The sequence below is a fragment of the Bidens hawaiensis genome, unplaced genomic scaffold, assembly GCF_021521415.1.
Source record: "Bidens hawaiensis isolate Kalapana, Puna unplaced genomic scaffold, B.hawaiensis_p1.1 tig00045260_1, whole genome shotgun sequence".
Classification (NCBI taxonomy): domain Eukaryota; kingdom Viridiplantae; phylum Streptophyta; class Magnoliopsida; order Asterales; family Asteraceae; genus Bidens; species Bidens hawaiensis.
Genome location: NW_027505932.1, coordinates 102,410 through 116,758, shown reverse-complemented (window position 1 = coordinate 116,758; position 14,349 = coordinate 102,410). Strand labels below are relative to the sequence as shown.

The following is a 14,349-nucleotide window of genomic DNA, read 5'->3' as shown; positions in this document are numbered from 1 at the left end:
TTAGTTGCAAGTCGTCGAAAAAATGTTTTTAGCCGGAAAAATCACATTTTTCGTTAGAAAACTTAATCTTTTCATTGAAACCTCTTTGTAACCTTAGATCAGACCTTTATGAACATTTTTTTCGTAAAAGACTCAGTTGCTGAGGTTACTGGAACCTTAAAAACACCGTCGAAGTCCATTGTGATGCTCAAGTGGTGCTGGCAATTGGTTTCCTCTCTGACAAAAAGATGCAACAACTACAAAGAATTAGGGATAATATACAGAAAAAGAGGCAGCTTAATTTCAAAAGGAGTCGGCTAATCACCGACACGTGGCACATAATAACTTTTTCAAAAGAAACAGATTAGTCAAGGGACACGGGGCATAAATAACTTTTTGTTTATTAGATTGGGGATTAAAAATGAACATCAAAATTTGAACATGCATATGGAAAAGAAGTTACAATTAATTAATTATAGAAGAAGAAGACCGGCTCTAGGTCTCATAAATGAGACACGACTAAAATTTAACTTGAAATATTCTAATGTTATGATTATTAGAAAATTTTAATGTTTGCACAACGACAACATTTTAATTTAATTGCTAAGCTTCTTTTGAATCTATCTAACATGTTTGTCTTAAGATTTAAAAACTCGACTTTCAAATAAATGAAACACCATTTCACACTCAGATACCATGTGTCAAATGCCCATTGGTTACACAAATACAACTACTTCAAATATATTTTATTAAATTTTAAACATGATATAATTTAAAATATATTTTTGTTGTACGCATATAAACTTAAATTTAGAAAAAAATACGTAAAATACAATATCATTATTTTTACTTGTCAGTTATTTTCTTGTTTTTATTATTAATGAATTAATGTGCGTCTCCCAAGTCGTTATGAGTTTAAATGTGGATTTTATTATAAAAAAATTATGCACATTTAACAATATATTCAAAATTAATATATGTGGTATTGGTATTCTTTATCTTCATCATTCGTATTTAATATTGCACATAAATTCAGTTAGCACATTCATTTTAGTAATAAATTTTATAAAGATATACATAAAATAAAATGAACAAAAAAATCTACTATATTATTAAAACAACACAATTCTTTCAGATGTCATTCAACTAGACCCTGCATATACACTGCCAAGTGTACAAGTTTCTATTTTATAATTTTCACCTTATGAATGATAAAATAAAAAATATGTTGTTGGTGAAAATCAAACTCGTTACCTTGCGTTTAAAATGTTTGTGGCTTACTAACTCAACTAAAATGAATCGATGGTAACATTTTAGTTTTCTTAATTGGTAAAGATTCACAGCCTTTCATTTTCATTTTCTAATAAAAATACAAATTATTCTTACTAATCTATGTATTTTAGAAATTATTTATATGTTATGAATTCATAAGATATGTTATTATACATATTATTCAGTTTAACTTTTTTATTATATTTTTTTAACTACCCGTGTATTACACGTATTATATCCTAGTTTATAGTAAAATACAAATCTAAAATGCATTACTATTTTAATGCACAGGATATTTCTTAGCAAAGCATACCTAAGACAAAAAAAAATCATTATTATAACTTGCTACCATTATTACTTATATTTAATAATCAACATGACGACCGATATCTTTACTCCATTATTAATGTGCGTCTCCCAAGTTGTTAAGAGTTTATGTGTGTTATTTTGCTATTTAATGTTATGTATACAAGTATTTTTAACCTTTCAATAATATATTGACGTTTAAGCCATGAAAATAATAATTGTAAAATATACAAAAGTATTATTAAAAAAAAACGTTAAATATGAAATAAATAAACTATTATTGCTAAAAAATAATAAAAACACTGATTATTACATTTTTGAAGTCATGAACTCATTTTTGTATTTCCCAAATCATTCTTTTTAATGTGTACACCAAATAATATAAAAAAGTAATTAAGCATCATGCTATTCTCACATCATCCCATTTTCGAATTTCACCTTCCAAAAATTTTAAACGGGCGTTTAACAAATACTCAGGCGGCCATTTGAAAGCATGGACCGTGTTAATTAAAGATAGGTAAGCTATAATTTAAAAATAATAAAGTTAAAGCAACTTATAAGACAATTGTTAGAGATGGTATGAGATTAAAGTTTAGTGTGTACGTATAACATGCCGCTTAATTAATTAAAAAAATTAAAAAGGATTTGTGCAACCACTTACCCAACTAACTCAGCCCACAGGTCAGATAAGCATTAAAAATGACTAATTGTTGACTCCTACCCTACCTTTGTTACCCCCCTCACATGTTATATATTTCCCCACCTCTATTGGTTGAGCTAATAATAAATAAATAAATAAAGGGTATGATTGTAACCCTAGCACTACAACTACACCATAGTATCAACCCATATAAATGCTCACAAGCCCTCCACGGTTTATTAGTTGGACAACATTTATAATAGCTTTGGCATAGACATACATACACCCATCTGTACGTATGCATAATGAATCATCTAAAGCCCACATCCGCAAACTCATGCCCACTTACACCTCTCACCTTCTTAGAACGAGCTGCCACCGTTTATGGCGATTGTACTTCCATTGTCTACAATAACACCACCTGTACATGGGCTCACACCCACCGCCGATGCCTCCAGGTGGCCTCCTCCCTCGCCGGAGCAGGCATCCGCCGCGGTGATGTTGTGTCGGTTTTGGCTTATAACGTCCCTGCAATGTATGAGCTACAGTTTGCGGTGCCAATGTCCGGTGCGGTGCTCAACAATCTCAACACTCGCCTTGATGCTCGGACCGTCTCGGTCATGCTCCGACACTCGGAGTCTAAAATGCTGTTTGTTGATGTTCATCTTTGGGCTCTTGGACAGGAGGCGGTGTCGAGGTTGCCGTCCGGGACACCGCGGCCGGTGTTGGTGATCATTAAGGATTTTGAAGGTATGTTTTGTTTTCTTTAATGTGAAGACAATTAAGTTTTTATTTAATGGTATTTTTAATGTGACTATATGATTTTTGTGATATGAAATCATAATAATCAATTTCTACCGGTTAATATGGGGGAAGACTTATTGATAACCAATTTTTTTTAATTAAAATGATGTATATGATTTTTTTGAGTAGTGTATAAGTTTATTTAAACATAATTTCTTCTAACAGATATACAAAATATGATTGCTTATAAATGATTTGGAAACTCATTATTGATCCTATAAATTAATTTAGTATGTGTGTGTATATACTAACTAATTTATGTTTTCATGAAACTTTATAGTGGTCCATTAAAGGTTTAACATTTTAAAGTTGATACTTATTGAACAAAACTGGTACCATTTGTCATTCCAAAAAACATTTGATTGAGACATGTCGTAACAGTCATGAGGATCGGTTATCAGGTTTTAACACTTAGGGTGTGATGATAAGAATTTGATCGATCATCATCATCATCTAATATCAGTCTTCGCAAGACCAGGTAAAAATCGGTTTTCAAAAATTGTTCACGTTAACTATTGCCTAAGCTAATTAACCAACAAATGGCCGGCCTTCAAAATAAGATAATTATGTTGATCACATAAAAACTAGCATCCTTCAAGTGATTGACATATCCAATGAATTACAATCCAAAACCTTTTCACTTAGGCTTTTCTTATAGCTTCAGTAATCCTTAATTACCACTACCCTCCATAGTGCAAAGTTCTCTTTTATTATATATCAAAGCTCACATATGGAGTAGATAATTTGTTCCTTTAGTTAAGAACTATAAGAGCAGCCACAACGTGCATCAAAACCTGAGGTTCAGGTGAGGTGGCTTGGAGGTGAACAAGGGGTGGGTTGGACTCCACCACTGTGTAGAGAAAAGTCCGCGGATGAAGGTCTTGCATTAACTTAAGTAGAAAATACTTTTTGAAAAGGTAAAAGCCTTTTTTTAGCAACTAATAATTAGTATACATTATTTATTAATTAATGTATATTTAATTCACTACATTAAGGATATATAATAATACGAATTTATTAACAATGTTTATTATTTAAATAATAACAATACCCCAAATATAATTGGCGTTTAAGGCAGGTTAAGCTAGTTTGAGCTCTTATGAATCCGTCGCAAAGCGTGGCCCACCTAATGTGTGTGTATAATATTTGAGAGATGTATGCTAAGGCTGAGGGGTGTGGAGCGCTAGAGGGGGCGCGTGAGCCGGGCGTGAGCACCACACCACCGAGGCGCGAGAGGGGCGCGAGCGCGGAAAAAGAGGCAGGCGCAAGGCCAGTAGCGGCTGGGAATGGGCTTAAAGGTGTCTTGGGTTGCGTAAATAGAGCCGTTGGGCTCTTTGTTTATTAAAAAAAAAATTTTTAAATAAAATAATAATAATGAAAACACTTACGAGATAGATAAAGGAAGGAAGAATTGAATAGTGATGTGATGTGGATCCTACACTTGTTCTTCTTCTTCTTCTTCTTCTCCACTGTGTGTTGTTTGTTCAGTTTTGTTCGTTATATGCAACAAACAGAGTAATAATAATAATATTGTGTAAGAATTAGGGTTTTGAGGTTAGAAATAGAAGTAGAAGATGACAGACAGACAAATTCCGAACTGTTTTTCGCTGTAACTTTAGAGAGAGAGAGAGAGTGTTGGCCTTGCGGACGTCAAAGTAGAATTGTATCCGATTGAATAATTTCTTTCTTTCTTACATTCTATTCTATTCTATTCTCTTCTCTTCTCTCTCTCATCAACGGAAGTCAAATCCACTTCTTTATATGGACTTATTATTATTAAATAATTTTTGAGTTTTTTATGTGTGTTTTTTTAAATAATTTTTGAGTTTTTTTAATAAAACGTTTTTTTAATACATTTATAAAAAAATAAAAAAAAACCGCTCGCGCCCCCTCTCGCGCCCCTCCACACCATGTCCCGGGGCGCGAGCACCACTACCAACACCCATCTTATCAAGTTTCTCTCTCTGCCACACGTCACAATATTATTGGCTGGAGCCCCCACTCGCGCCCTCTCTCGCGCCCCCCACACCCATCAGCCTAAGAACTTTTAGATTTTAAAGAGTTTTGCAGCTTTTAATAAATATGATACAACATTTGATGCATTCAAGTAATAACACATTTTTAAGTGGTAAATAGTCTTTAATAACTACGAATAATTAGTGTGTGTTGTTTATTAATGCGTATTTAATTCACTATGTTTAGCACATATAAAACCGCAGATTTAATAAAAATACTAATAATAATTTAAATAATGATACCCAAATATAATCTGTGTTTGAGGTAAGTCGGGATATATTTAACTCTTAAGAACCTTCCGTGAAACTTAGGCTCCCATTGGTGTGTGTATAATTTTAATAATTTTTAATGATATATGTGAAGGTTTGTACGTTGTGGTGGAAGAAAAAAAAGGATCTTTTTAGAAAAGTTTGAAATTTTAGATGAAGTTAATGTGACGATTTACTGTGGGTGCTCTAACTTAAGTGTATAGTAGGTTGTTAACATACTCTCCATAATCAATTACTTCAACTAGTACCTTGTTGTAGGTTTTAGATCACAGAGCTCCTGTTAGATTCGATGTTATTGTAATATAATTAAAAGAAACGGAAAAAATTGAATCGGTTACGAACACATTAATATATATGATGTGAAGAAAATGATTTAGTACTCATTATTTGGTGATACTATATTTATAAATTTGGTTTTAATTGTTTCCAGAATCTGAATCTCTTCCTCTGACCGTTGAATCTGGAATGAATGAAGTTGAATATCTTTTGTCGTACGAGGATATGGTTAAGAAAGGAAACTCGAATTTTGAGTGGATGAGGCCAATCAACGAGTGGGATCCAATTACCTTAAACTACACCTCCGGGACCACATCGTCACCTAAAGGAGTGGTACACTCTCACCGTGCAATCTTCATCGTAACCATTGATTCATTGCTGGATTGGTCGGTACCCAAAAGCCCCGTTTATTTATGGACCCTACCCATGTTCCACTCTAACGGCTGGAGCTTCACTTGGGGCATGGCAGCCGTTGGCGGCACCAACATTTGCCTCCACAATTTCAACGCCGATCACATCTTCTCCGCCTTGCACCGACACAAAGTCACCCATATGTGCGGCGCTCCGGTCGTCCTCAACATGATAGCAAACTCACCAACCGCCAGGCCGTTAAAAAACCCGGTTCATTTCTTGACCGGTGGCGCTCCGCCTCCTGCCGCCGTGGTCCTCCGTACGGAGGCGTTGGGTTTTACCGTCAGCCACGGGTATGGCATGACGGAAGTGGCAGGGGTGGTGGTGTCGTGTGCATGGAAAGAGAAATGGAACCGGTTGCCAGTCATGGACCGGGCAAGTTTAAAAGCAAGACAAGGAGTTAGGACCCTAGCGTTGACTGAAGTCAACGTGTTGGATCCTAACTCAGGACTTGGAGTGAAACATGACGGGCTGACTTATGGTGAAATAGTGCTAAAGGGGCCGTGTTTAATGTTGGGCTACTTAAAGGACCCACGGGCCACCGCGATGTGCATGAAAGACAATGGGTGGTTATACACGGGCGACGTTGGGGTGATACACCCGGATGGTTATTTGGAAATCAAAGACAGGTCAAAAGACGTGATCATAACAGGGGGCGAAAATGTGAGTAGTGTAGAGGTGGAATCTGTGTTGTACTCGCATCCAGTGGTTCACGAGGCTGCGGTAGTGGCTCGAGAGGATAAGTTTTGGGGAGAAACGCCATGTGCGTTTGTGAGTTTGATTGGAAAGGCGAACTCGGAAGATATAATAAGGTTTTGTCGGGAGAGGTTGCCACATTACATGGTGCCGAAGAATGTGGTGTTCATGGAGGAGCTGCCGAAGACAGCCACCGGAAAGATTAAGAAGTTTTGGTTACGGGATATGGCAAAGAAATTGTCTCCGCCTAAAGAAAGGAGTAAAATATAAGGTGGTTTGGTGTTGAGGTTGAGGTTGAGGTTGGAATACATGTTGATGTTGAACTGTGTGTTCGGCTTTGGATTTTTTTTCCTTTTGGGTCATTTAAAATTTGGTATACATGTAACGGTTGCTATACAAGATAAATACCTTTCAAATTATATTTGTTTTTAATAACTTTGTTGCTAATTTGTGTTTTTAAATCTAAATTTTTGGGATGTGCATGCCGACTCATATTACCAAAACTTATTGTAGACATGTGCGAATGATAGTTAGGGTCAGGGCGGCCACGATTAGTGACCACCTCTGTTTTTTTGCGCAACAGTGTAAGTAAGTGATTTTGATTGAAAATTTGAGTCTGGCATCCATCGTTTATTAATTTGTTTATATGTATTTTTGTCCACACCCACTCCCCTTCCAACGTTTTCGTCCAAATTTCGTCACTGATTGCAGAGGTGTGTATTTGTTGTAGATGGGTCGGTTTTAGATTGCCTCCGAGCCAAAAGCATAAACTTTCTGTTATGGATATTAATTAAAAACAAAAAAACAATCGTTTTAGGTTTTAGTTTTTTTTATATGAAAATAATCTAGGGTCCGTTTGATATGAGGTAATGAAATGGATGAGATAATGGAATGGACAATTCTCTTGTTTGATTACCATGTTAAAATGGAATGAAACATTACTTGGGTTGTTTGGTATGCATGAAAAAGACGAAGGAATTAATAGGCGAGTGATGGCGATGGTGGGTGGTGGTGGTGGTGAATGCGATGGTGGGGTGACGGTGGTGGGCGGTTGGGTGATGGCGGTTGGCAGTGACAAGTGGCGTGTGGGTGGTGCAATGGGCGGTGGTGGTGGTGGTGGTGGTTGGTGGTAGGGATGGGGTGCGAGGGCGGCGATGGTGGTTGGTAGTGGTGGGTAGCGATTGTAGGTGACGGCAGTGGTGTTAGGTGGTGGCGGAGGTGGTAGTGATTGGCGGTGGTGGTGGTGGTGGAGGTGGAGGTGTGTCGTGGCGGTGGGTCGTGGTGGGAGGGAAGGTGATGTAGGGTGGTGGTGGGAGGATGGTGAAGGTGAAAAAAAAACAAGGGGATGGATGGAATGAATTCGGGGTGTTCTAGGGACATTGAATGAACTTGGTAATGGGTGATTCCATTCTATTAACCAATCAAACGCTCTTTTTCTTTATACTACCGCATTGGCCTATTTCATTTCGCCTCTTATTTCAGCATACCAAACGACCCTAAATCCCTAATGTTGATCCGGTAACTTAGGTTTGGGCTAAAACTTTTTTACTTGGGTCACTTGCCATTGTTTGGCCTTTCAACTTATGGGCCAAAACACAATTGTCAAGAAAAGTTCTAGAACAATAGGCCTTTTCTTTAGTAGGGGAAGTTATTTTGAGAGGTGGTTCAAAAGGTGACGTGGGATCCAGGGAAGGGTAGTTTCTAACATTTTCAGATGCCATATACAAGTATAAAACTGCTATTTTAGGTATGTTTGACAGTCTTTGCACCATTAAATGCTAAATTTGTAAGAGGCTAAAATTTTTAAAAGATGCTAAGCCAGTAAGTGCTGAGTACGCTGATGTGGTGGTGATTGGCGGAGATGGGTCGAGGAGGTGGTACATGACTGGCAGACTTAAGATTATGAACACATACGAAAAATGAAGGGATAAATAGGTAAAATTTTCACTATCATTTTAAAACTTAATAGGTAAGAGGTTTGCTAATCGATTTAGAGGTGACATTATGGTAGGGGTGAGCAAGAAACCGAATTAATCGAACTGAAACCGAATTAACCGAAAAATACCGAACCGAAGCATTAACCGACGGTTTATTTTTTGTTTTTTTAAAAAACCGAATTTTCGATTCAGTTCGGTTTTCCATTTTTAAAAAACAAAAAAAAAACCGAACCGAACCGATATGTGTTTTTATTTAAATATTAAAACAATTATATGTGTTTTCTTAGATGGTAGGACTGGAAATAAAACACCAACATGATCTATCGTTGATGGTGATGAGGATTATGAAGATGATGAAGATTGGGAGTAAACTTTGAATATGAAGAATGAAGATTGGAACTAAACTTTTAGTGTTTTTTGATTAAGCATTTTGTTGAATTTTAAACTCTAGCACCTTGAAAGTTTGTATTTGTTTGGTTCCACGTAACAAATGCATATTTTTGTTTTTTGGATCTAATATGCATTTTCATTTTTTTGGATTTTTTTTTTTTGCAATGTCTACACACATAAAAACCCCGATTATAACCGAACCGAAACCGAAAAACCGAAAACTGAAAAACTGAAAAACCAAAACCCGAACGTTTTGTGTATTTGAAAAACCGACTTTTCGGTTTCGGTTTCACCTAAAAACCGAACCGAACCTTGCTCAGCCCTACATTATGCTATATCTGACTAATTCAAAGGTAGCCTCTTAATGGAATCATTAAAATATTGCCAAACACTCTTTTTACTTAGAGATTAGCACATAGATACGCTAAATAGGCCATGCGTCAATAACTTATAATAACATCATATACTTCTATCATTCGTCCTTTAAGCCGAACGGCTATTTAGATTATGTGGTTTTTGAGTTGGCCAAGTATCAACTTATTTTTTCCATTTGAATATCAAAATTTTCTATGTCAATGATGTCATGACTCATGAGACGCCACAGATTGTACGTTCAATCCTATGAGAAAAGCTAACGATTACATAAGTCCAATATAAAAATTGTAAAGAGTTATCATACAATAGACTCATAATTTCTTGTGCTTCATTAATTCAACATCAAAGCTATTAAATAGCAATACAAAAGATAACTGACTCCACTACTTCTATCACTAATCTCTATGTTCTCCTACAAACTAGGTCAACACAAAGACTCGTACAAATTCATAACTGAAAATAGATAACTAAGAAAAACAAACAGACTGACATACTAATGGACTCAAACAAAGACTGTCCAAAACCCAAAATAAATTCACTGAATTGGATAACGAGAAGCACCAACAAGCCCATAACATATCCTTCCCTAAATTGAAGTTGGGCTCCCACTTCAGTTTAATCTTCAATTTCTTGAACTCCCAGCAGCCTACGCATCTTTTCGAACACTTCCAGCTTAACAGGTTTGGTCATCAAGTCTGCCACTTGATTCATAGTGGAACAAAATTTCAATTGAACTTTACCTTCATTCACCAGATTTCTCAAATAATGATAACGAACATCAATGTGTTTAGTTCTCCTAAGCATCACAGGATTCTTTGAAAGTTTAATGGTTGAGCTGTTGTCACACAGAATGTCGATAGTTCCCATTGGTTCTCCACTGATTTCTTCTAGTAAACCTTTCAACCATAAATAGTGACAAGCACAGATTGTTGTAGCCACATACTCGGCTTCTGTTGATGAAAGAGTGACAATGTCTTGCTTCTTGGAACTCCAACATATTGCCGCATTACTTAACATACATGCATACCCTGATGTACTCTTTCTATCTTCAATATCTCTAGCATAGTCACTACTATTGAATACTTGCAATCCTCCTCCCTTTGAACCTTTATAAAACAAACCAAAATTGAAAGTCTCCTTCACATACCTTAGTATCCTTTTTGCCAGCAGGAGATGCTTTTCATAGGTTTCACACATAAACCGAGACATAAAGCTCACCGAGGACATTAAATCAGGCCTTGTGACGGTGAGATACATTAAACTCCCTACCAAACTCTTGTACTCAGACCCATTTACTTTCCTCCCTACTCCTTCTTTGGTCACATTTGTTCCAGGAACAATTGAATTTTTCACTCCGTTAATGTTCCACATATTAAACATGTTTAGTATGTCTTTTGCATACTTCTGTTAACATACACTAATCCCATTCTTCTTTTGATGTACTTCAACGCCGAGAAAGTATTTCATTTTTCCCAAGTATGTCATTTCAAACTCATTCATCATGGAATTCTTGAATTCTTCACACAACACTTCATTATTTCCCGTATAAATCAAGTCATCAACGTATAGACTAACGATCACTACCCCTTTTTCCATCTTCTTGATGAAAAGTGTGTGGTCATAAGGACTTTTAACGAATCCAGTCTTCAAAAAATAACTTTCGATGCGATTGAACCAAGCCCGAGGCGCTTGTTTCAAACCATATAGAGCTCTTTTCAGTTTGTACACCTTTTGTTCTTCCCCTTTCTTCACAAAACCCTATGGCTGTTGTATGTAAATGTAACATTTCGGATTTTTCAAACCGTAATTGTTAACGCATAACCCAACCCGAGAACTTATTTGGATTTTTAATATTAATTATATTAGGTATTTAAAAGTATTTAAAATTTAGTATTTTCATTTTATACCCTTACCTTTTCTAAGTTGTTTATGATTTGAATTAACCTTAAAAATAATCAAGAAATGGCATCTTATTATAGTTTAGGGACCATTATTGCCAAAATTGAAATTTGACCTTGTTTCACCGGAGCACCGCACTGTGGGCCTCCCCCTAACTGCCGCGCGCCGCCTTGGATAACCTGCACAGTTCGTTAACTTGATTTCGTTTCCTAGTTCGTTTATGGCATGAAATCGTTTATTTTAGGCACGTTTGAGAGGAGTAAGGATCAAGTAAGGATAATATCATTCCTAATTCGTTTTCCCTTGTCCAAGATCAAATCTTACTGATTATTTCGTTGATTCTCTTATTAAAACCATATTTACTTGCCTAAACGAGTTATATGTCCAAATATAGTTCGTTCTTGCTATTCCTATATAAACACATCTTAATTCCCTGCTGTAAACTTTAATCTAACCCTAATCCACCTCCTCCAGCCGTCCTACCTTCTGCCCAGCTCGAATCCTCTCGGTTTTTGGTGTTTTGTTGAAGAACCGTTCTTAAAACGGTTGACTTTGCAAGTCTAAGGACCGTTGACTTGATATATCTCTTTGTTCGATCACTTTTCGGGTAAGTTGTAAACTGTAAAATCGTTCATACATATTCCCTAGTCAATAACCTTCAATCAATTTCGGCGATTGAAGGGCGTTGACTGGTCAATTGCTTTAAAACCCAATAAATGGTAAAACAGTCAACAAGTTTGACTTTACGTTTTCTCATACTTCTGGTCATATTCAACGTTCAGTCAAGAAGACTTTTATTCTCAAAACGAAATTTAAGGCTACTGAACAAAACCCGACTTTCCACTCGCTGTTCGGATTCTGGTCAGTACCAGCTCGCTTAAACGTTTAATTCAACATAACTAGAATTCTACTCATCCGTTTGGATTGATTCTAGCGACATTAAGTTCGTTTTTATTTCTAGTTTCATATCGTTTGATGCGTATTGGACGACTCACTTATCCGTTGACTCGTTTATTCTTAATTATATTCACTTGCCTTTAATCTAAGGTGAGTTTTATCATTCCCCTATTTTACTCAGTTTTCTAAAACGTTTTGGGGACATATGCGTATATCATACTATATATATACATTTCTATACATATATATATAAAAATAGCAAACGTGTAATTGTGTGTGATTAATCAAATCTACTTGTTATGTGCTTACTTGTTTATGTGCGCATTTGTGCTCGAAGAGGTCCCGCATATCCCCATGTATTGGGTTCTCATTCTATTGACCACCGCCCGATTCGCTTGGCAACGGTCTTACTCTATTTATTAGCTCATAGTTGATTTAACGGCGCCCGATTCGCTTGGCAATGGTTTAAATCGACAACTTAGTTGCTCATGGTTTGATTTCATTACCGCATTTATTACGTTTGCTTATTTATTATATTAACATTATTTTTGGTGTCAAAACTTGGTGATAAACTCACTCAACATGTTTGTTGACAAAACTCCATTTTCTACGCATATGCAGGTTGCTTGAAGTTGAAGGATGGAGACTTAGAAAGACCTTATGGTTATATTGAAGACAAACTTGATTTTAAATGATTGTATACATTTATTTAAGTTGTTTTGTAATGTTTGTAAATGTGTGTGTGTGTTTGAATTAAAATAATTAATTAGATATTGTCACTTTTATATTATGATAGTATCTTCGAGCTGTGAGCAATCGGATCACACCCCAGCATTTCCGCCTTAGGTTGGGGTGTGATAGTAAACGGTTTCCTTCAATTCACCAGTTAGGAAGGCACACTTAACATCTAACGGATAGATGACCTAACTTTTCTGTGCTGTCAATGCTAAGATACTTCTTACAGTATCCCAACGAGCCACCGGAGCATAGATTTCGTCGTAATCAACACCTTTCTTTTAAGAATATCCCTTCACAACTAACCTAGCTTTGTGTTTATCCACCTCACCTTTCTCATTTAACTTGGTTTTGTATACCCGCTTTACCCCGATAGCCTTCACTCCTTTGGGAGGATCCACCAGCTCCCACGTTTCATTTTTCATTATAGATTTCATTTCAGTTTCCATGGCAGCCACCCATTTTCTTTCTTTCACAGCTTCTTCGAACTCAGAGGGGTCTTCGAGTGAACTGAACATGTCAAGGTCCACTTCATCTTCGAACATTCCTTCCCCACTCACGCAATCATTCATCCACCCAGGCGCTTTGGTATTTCTTCTTGAAGTTTCTGCCATTTCACCTTGGATTATAGTGTTATTTTGATAATCAGAGGGTTGTGGAGTATTCGGTTGGGCTATATCCCAGCCAACTTCTTCAGTTTCTTCATTTGTGTTGCCATTTATATTATTATTTTGAGAGATGGGACTATTGTGTAAAGTATGATCAGTCCCATTACTTTGTACCTCTTCATGCACACTTTCTTTGTCATCTGACCCATCACCATCATGGACAATAAAGTCATGTTGACCAGTCACTTCAACCCCCCAATTCCAGCTTTCACTTTCTTCGAAAATAACATCCTTGCTCACTATGATTTTCTTGTCTTTTGGATCATACATACGAAAAGCTTTTGATTCTTTACTAATTCCCAAGAAAACACACTTTACGCTCTTATTATCCAACTTGGTCCTCAATTGAGAGGGAATTTTCACATAACCAATACACCCAAAAATTTTCAAGTAATTAACATTGGGTTTTCTCCCTGACCACCTCTCTTCAGGGACAATGTTAATAAGAGAAGTAGTAGCACATCTATTTAAGATGTGGCATGCCCAACAAGTGGCCTCAGTCCAAAGATAGCTAGCCATACTCTTCTCAATTAACAAACACCTAACCATATCCATTAAGGTTCGGTCACGACGTTCTGCCACCCCCATTTTGTTGGGGTGTGTATGCGGATGTGAGGCCTTTTTATCCCATGAGATTCACAAAAATCATGAAATTGTTTCGAGGTGAATTCTCCCCCACGGTCACTCCTCAAACATTTTATCTTTTGCTCAGTTTCATTTTCAACCATTAGCTTGAATTTATTAAAATGTTCCAAACTTTCATTTTTCTTTTCAAGGAA

At 36.4% G+C, this 14,349-nt stretch overlaps 1 protein-coding gene and 1 pseudogene across 4 annotated transcripts; one reads left to right on the top strand and one right to left on the bottom strand.

The window, feature by feature from the left end:
* The first annotated feature begins 2,502 nt into the window (after positions 1 to 2,502).
* On the top strand, positions 2,503 to 6,939 carry LOC143616013 (putative CoA ligase CCL11). 4 transcript variants are annotated; one of them, XM_077088980.1, is made up of 3 exons: positions 2,503 to 2,947; positions 4,631 to 4,657; positions 5,756 to 6,939. In XM_077088980.1, the coding sequence occupies exons 1-3, from the start codon at positions 2,503 to 2,505 to the stop codon at positions 6,937 to 6,939; spliced, it is 1,656 nt and encodes a 551-aa protein (XP_076945095.1). The 4 variants fall into 4 exon arrangements, with proteins under 4 accessions (XP_076945095.1, XP_076945096.1, XP_076945094.1 ...); XM_077088981.1 differs by lacking the exon at positions 4,631 to 4,657 and adding an exon at positions 4,957 to 4,974 and having other exon boundaries at positions 2,503 to 2,956; positions 5,762 to 6,939; XM_077088979.1 differs by lacking the exon at positions 4,631 to 4,657 and having other exon boundaries at positions 5,717 to 6,939.
* A 3,047-nt stretch (positions 6,940 to 9,986) lies between these two features.
* LOC143616016 (secreted RxLR effector protein 161 pseudogene) lies at positions 9,987 to 10,751 on the bottom strand (annotated as a pseudogene).
* Between the last annotated feature and the right edge of the window lie 3,598 nt (positions 10,752 to 14,349).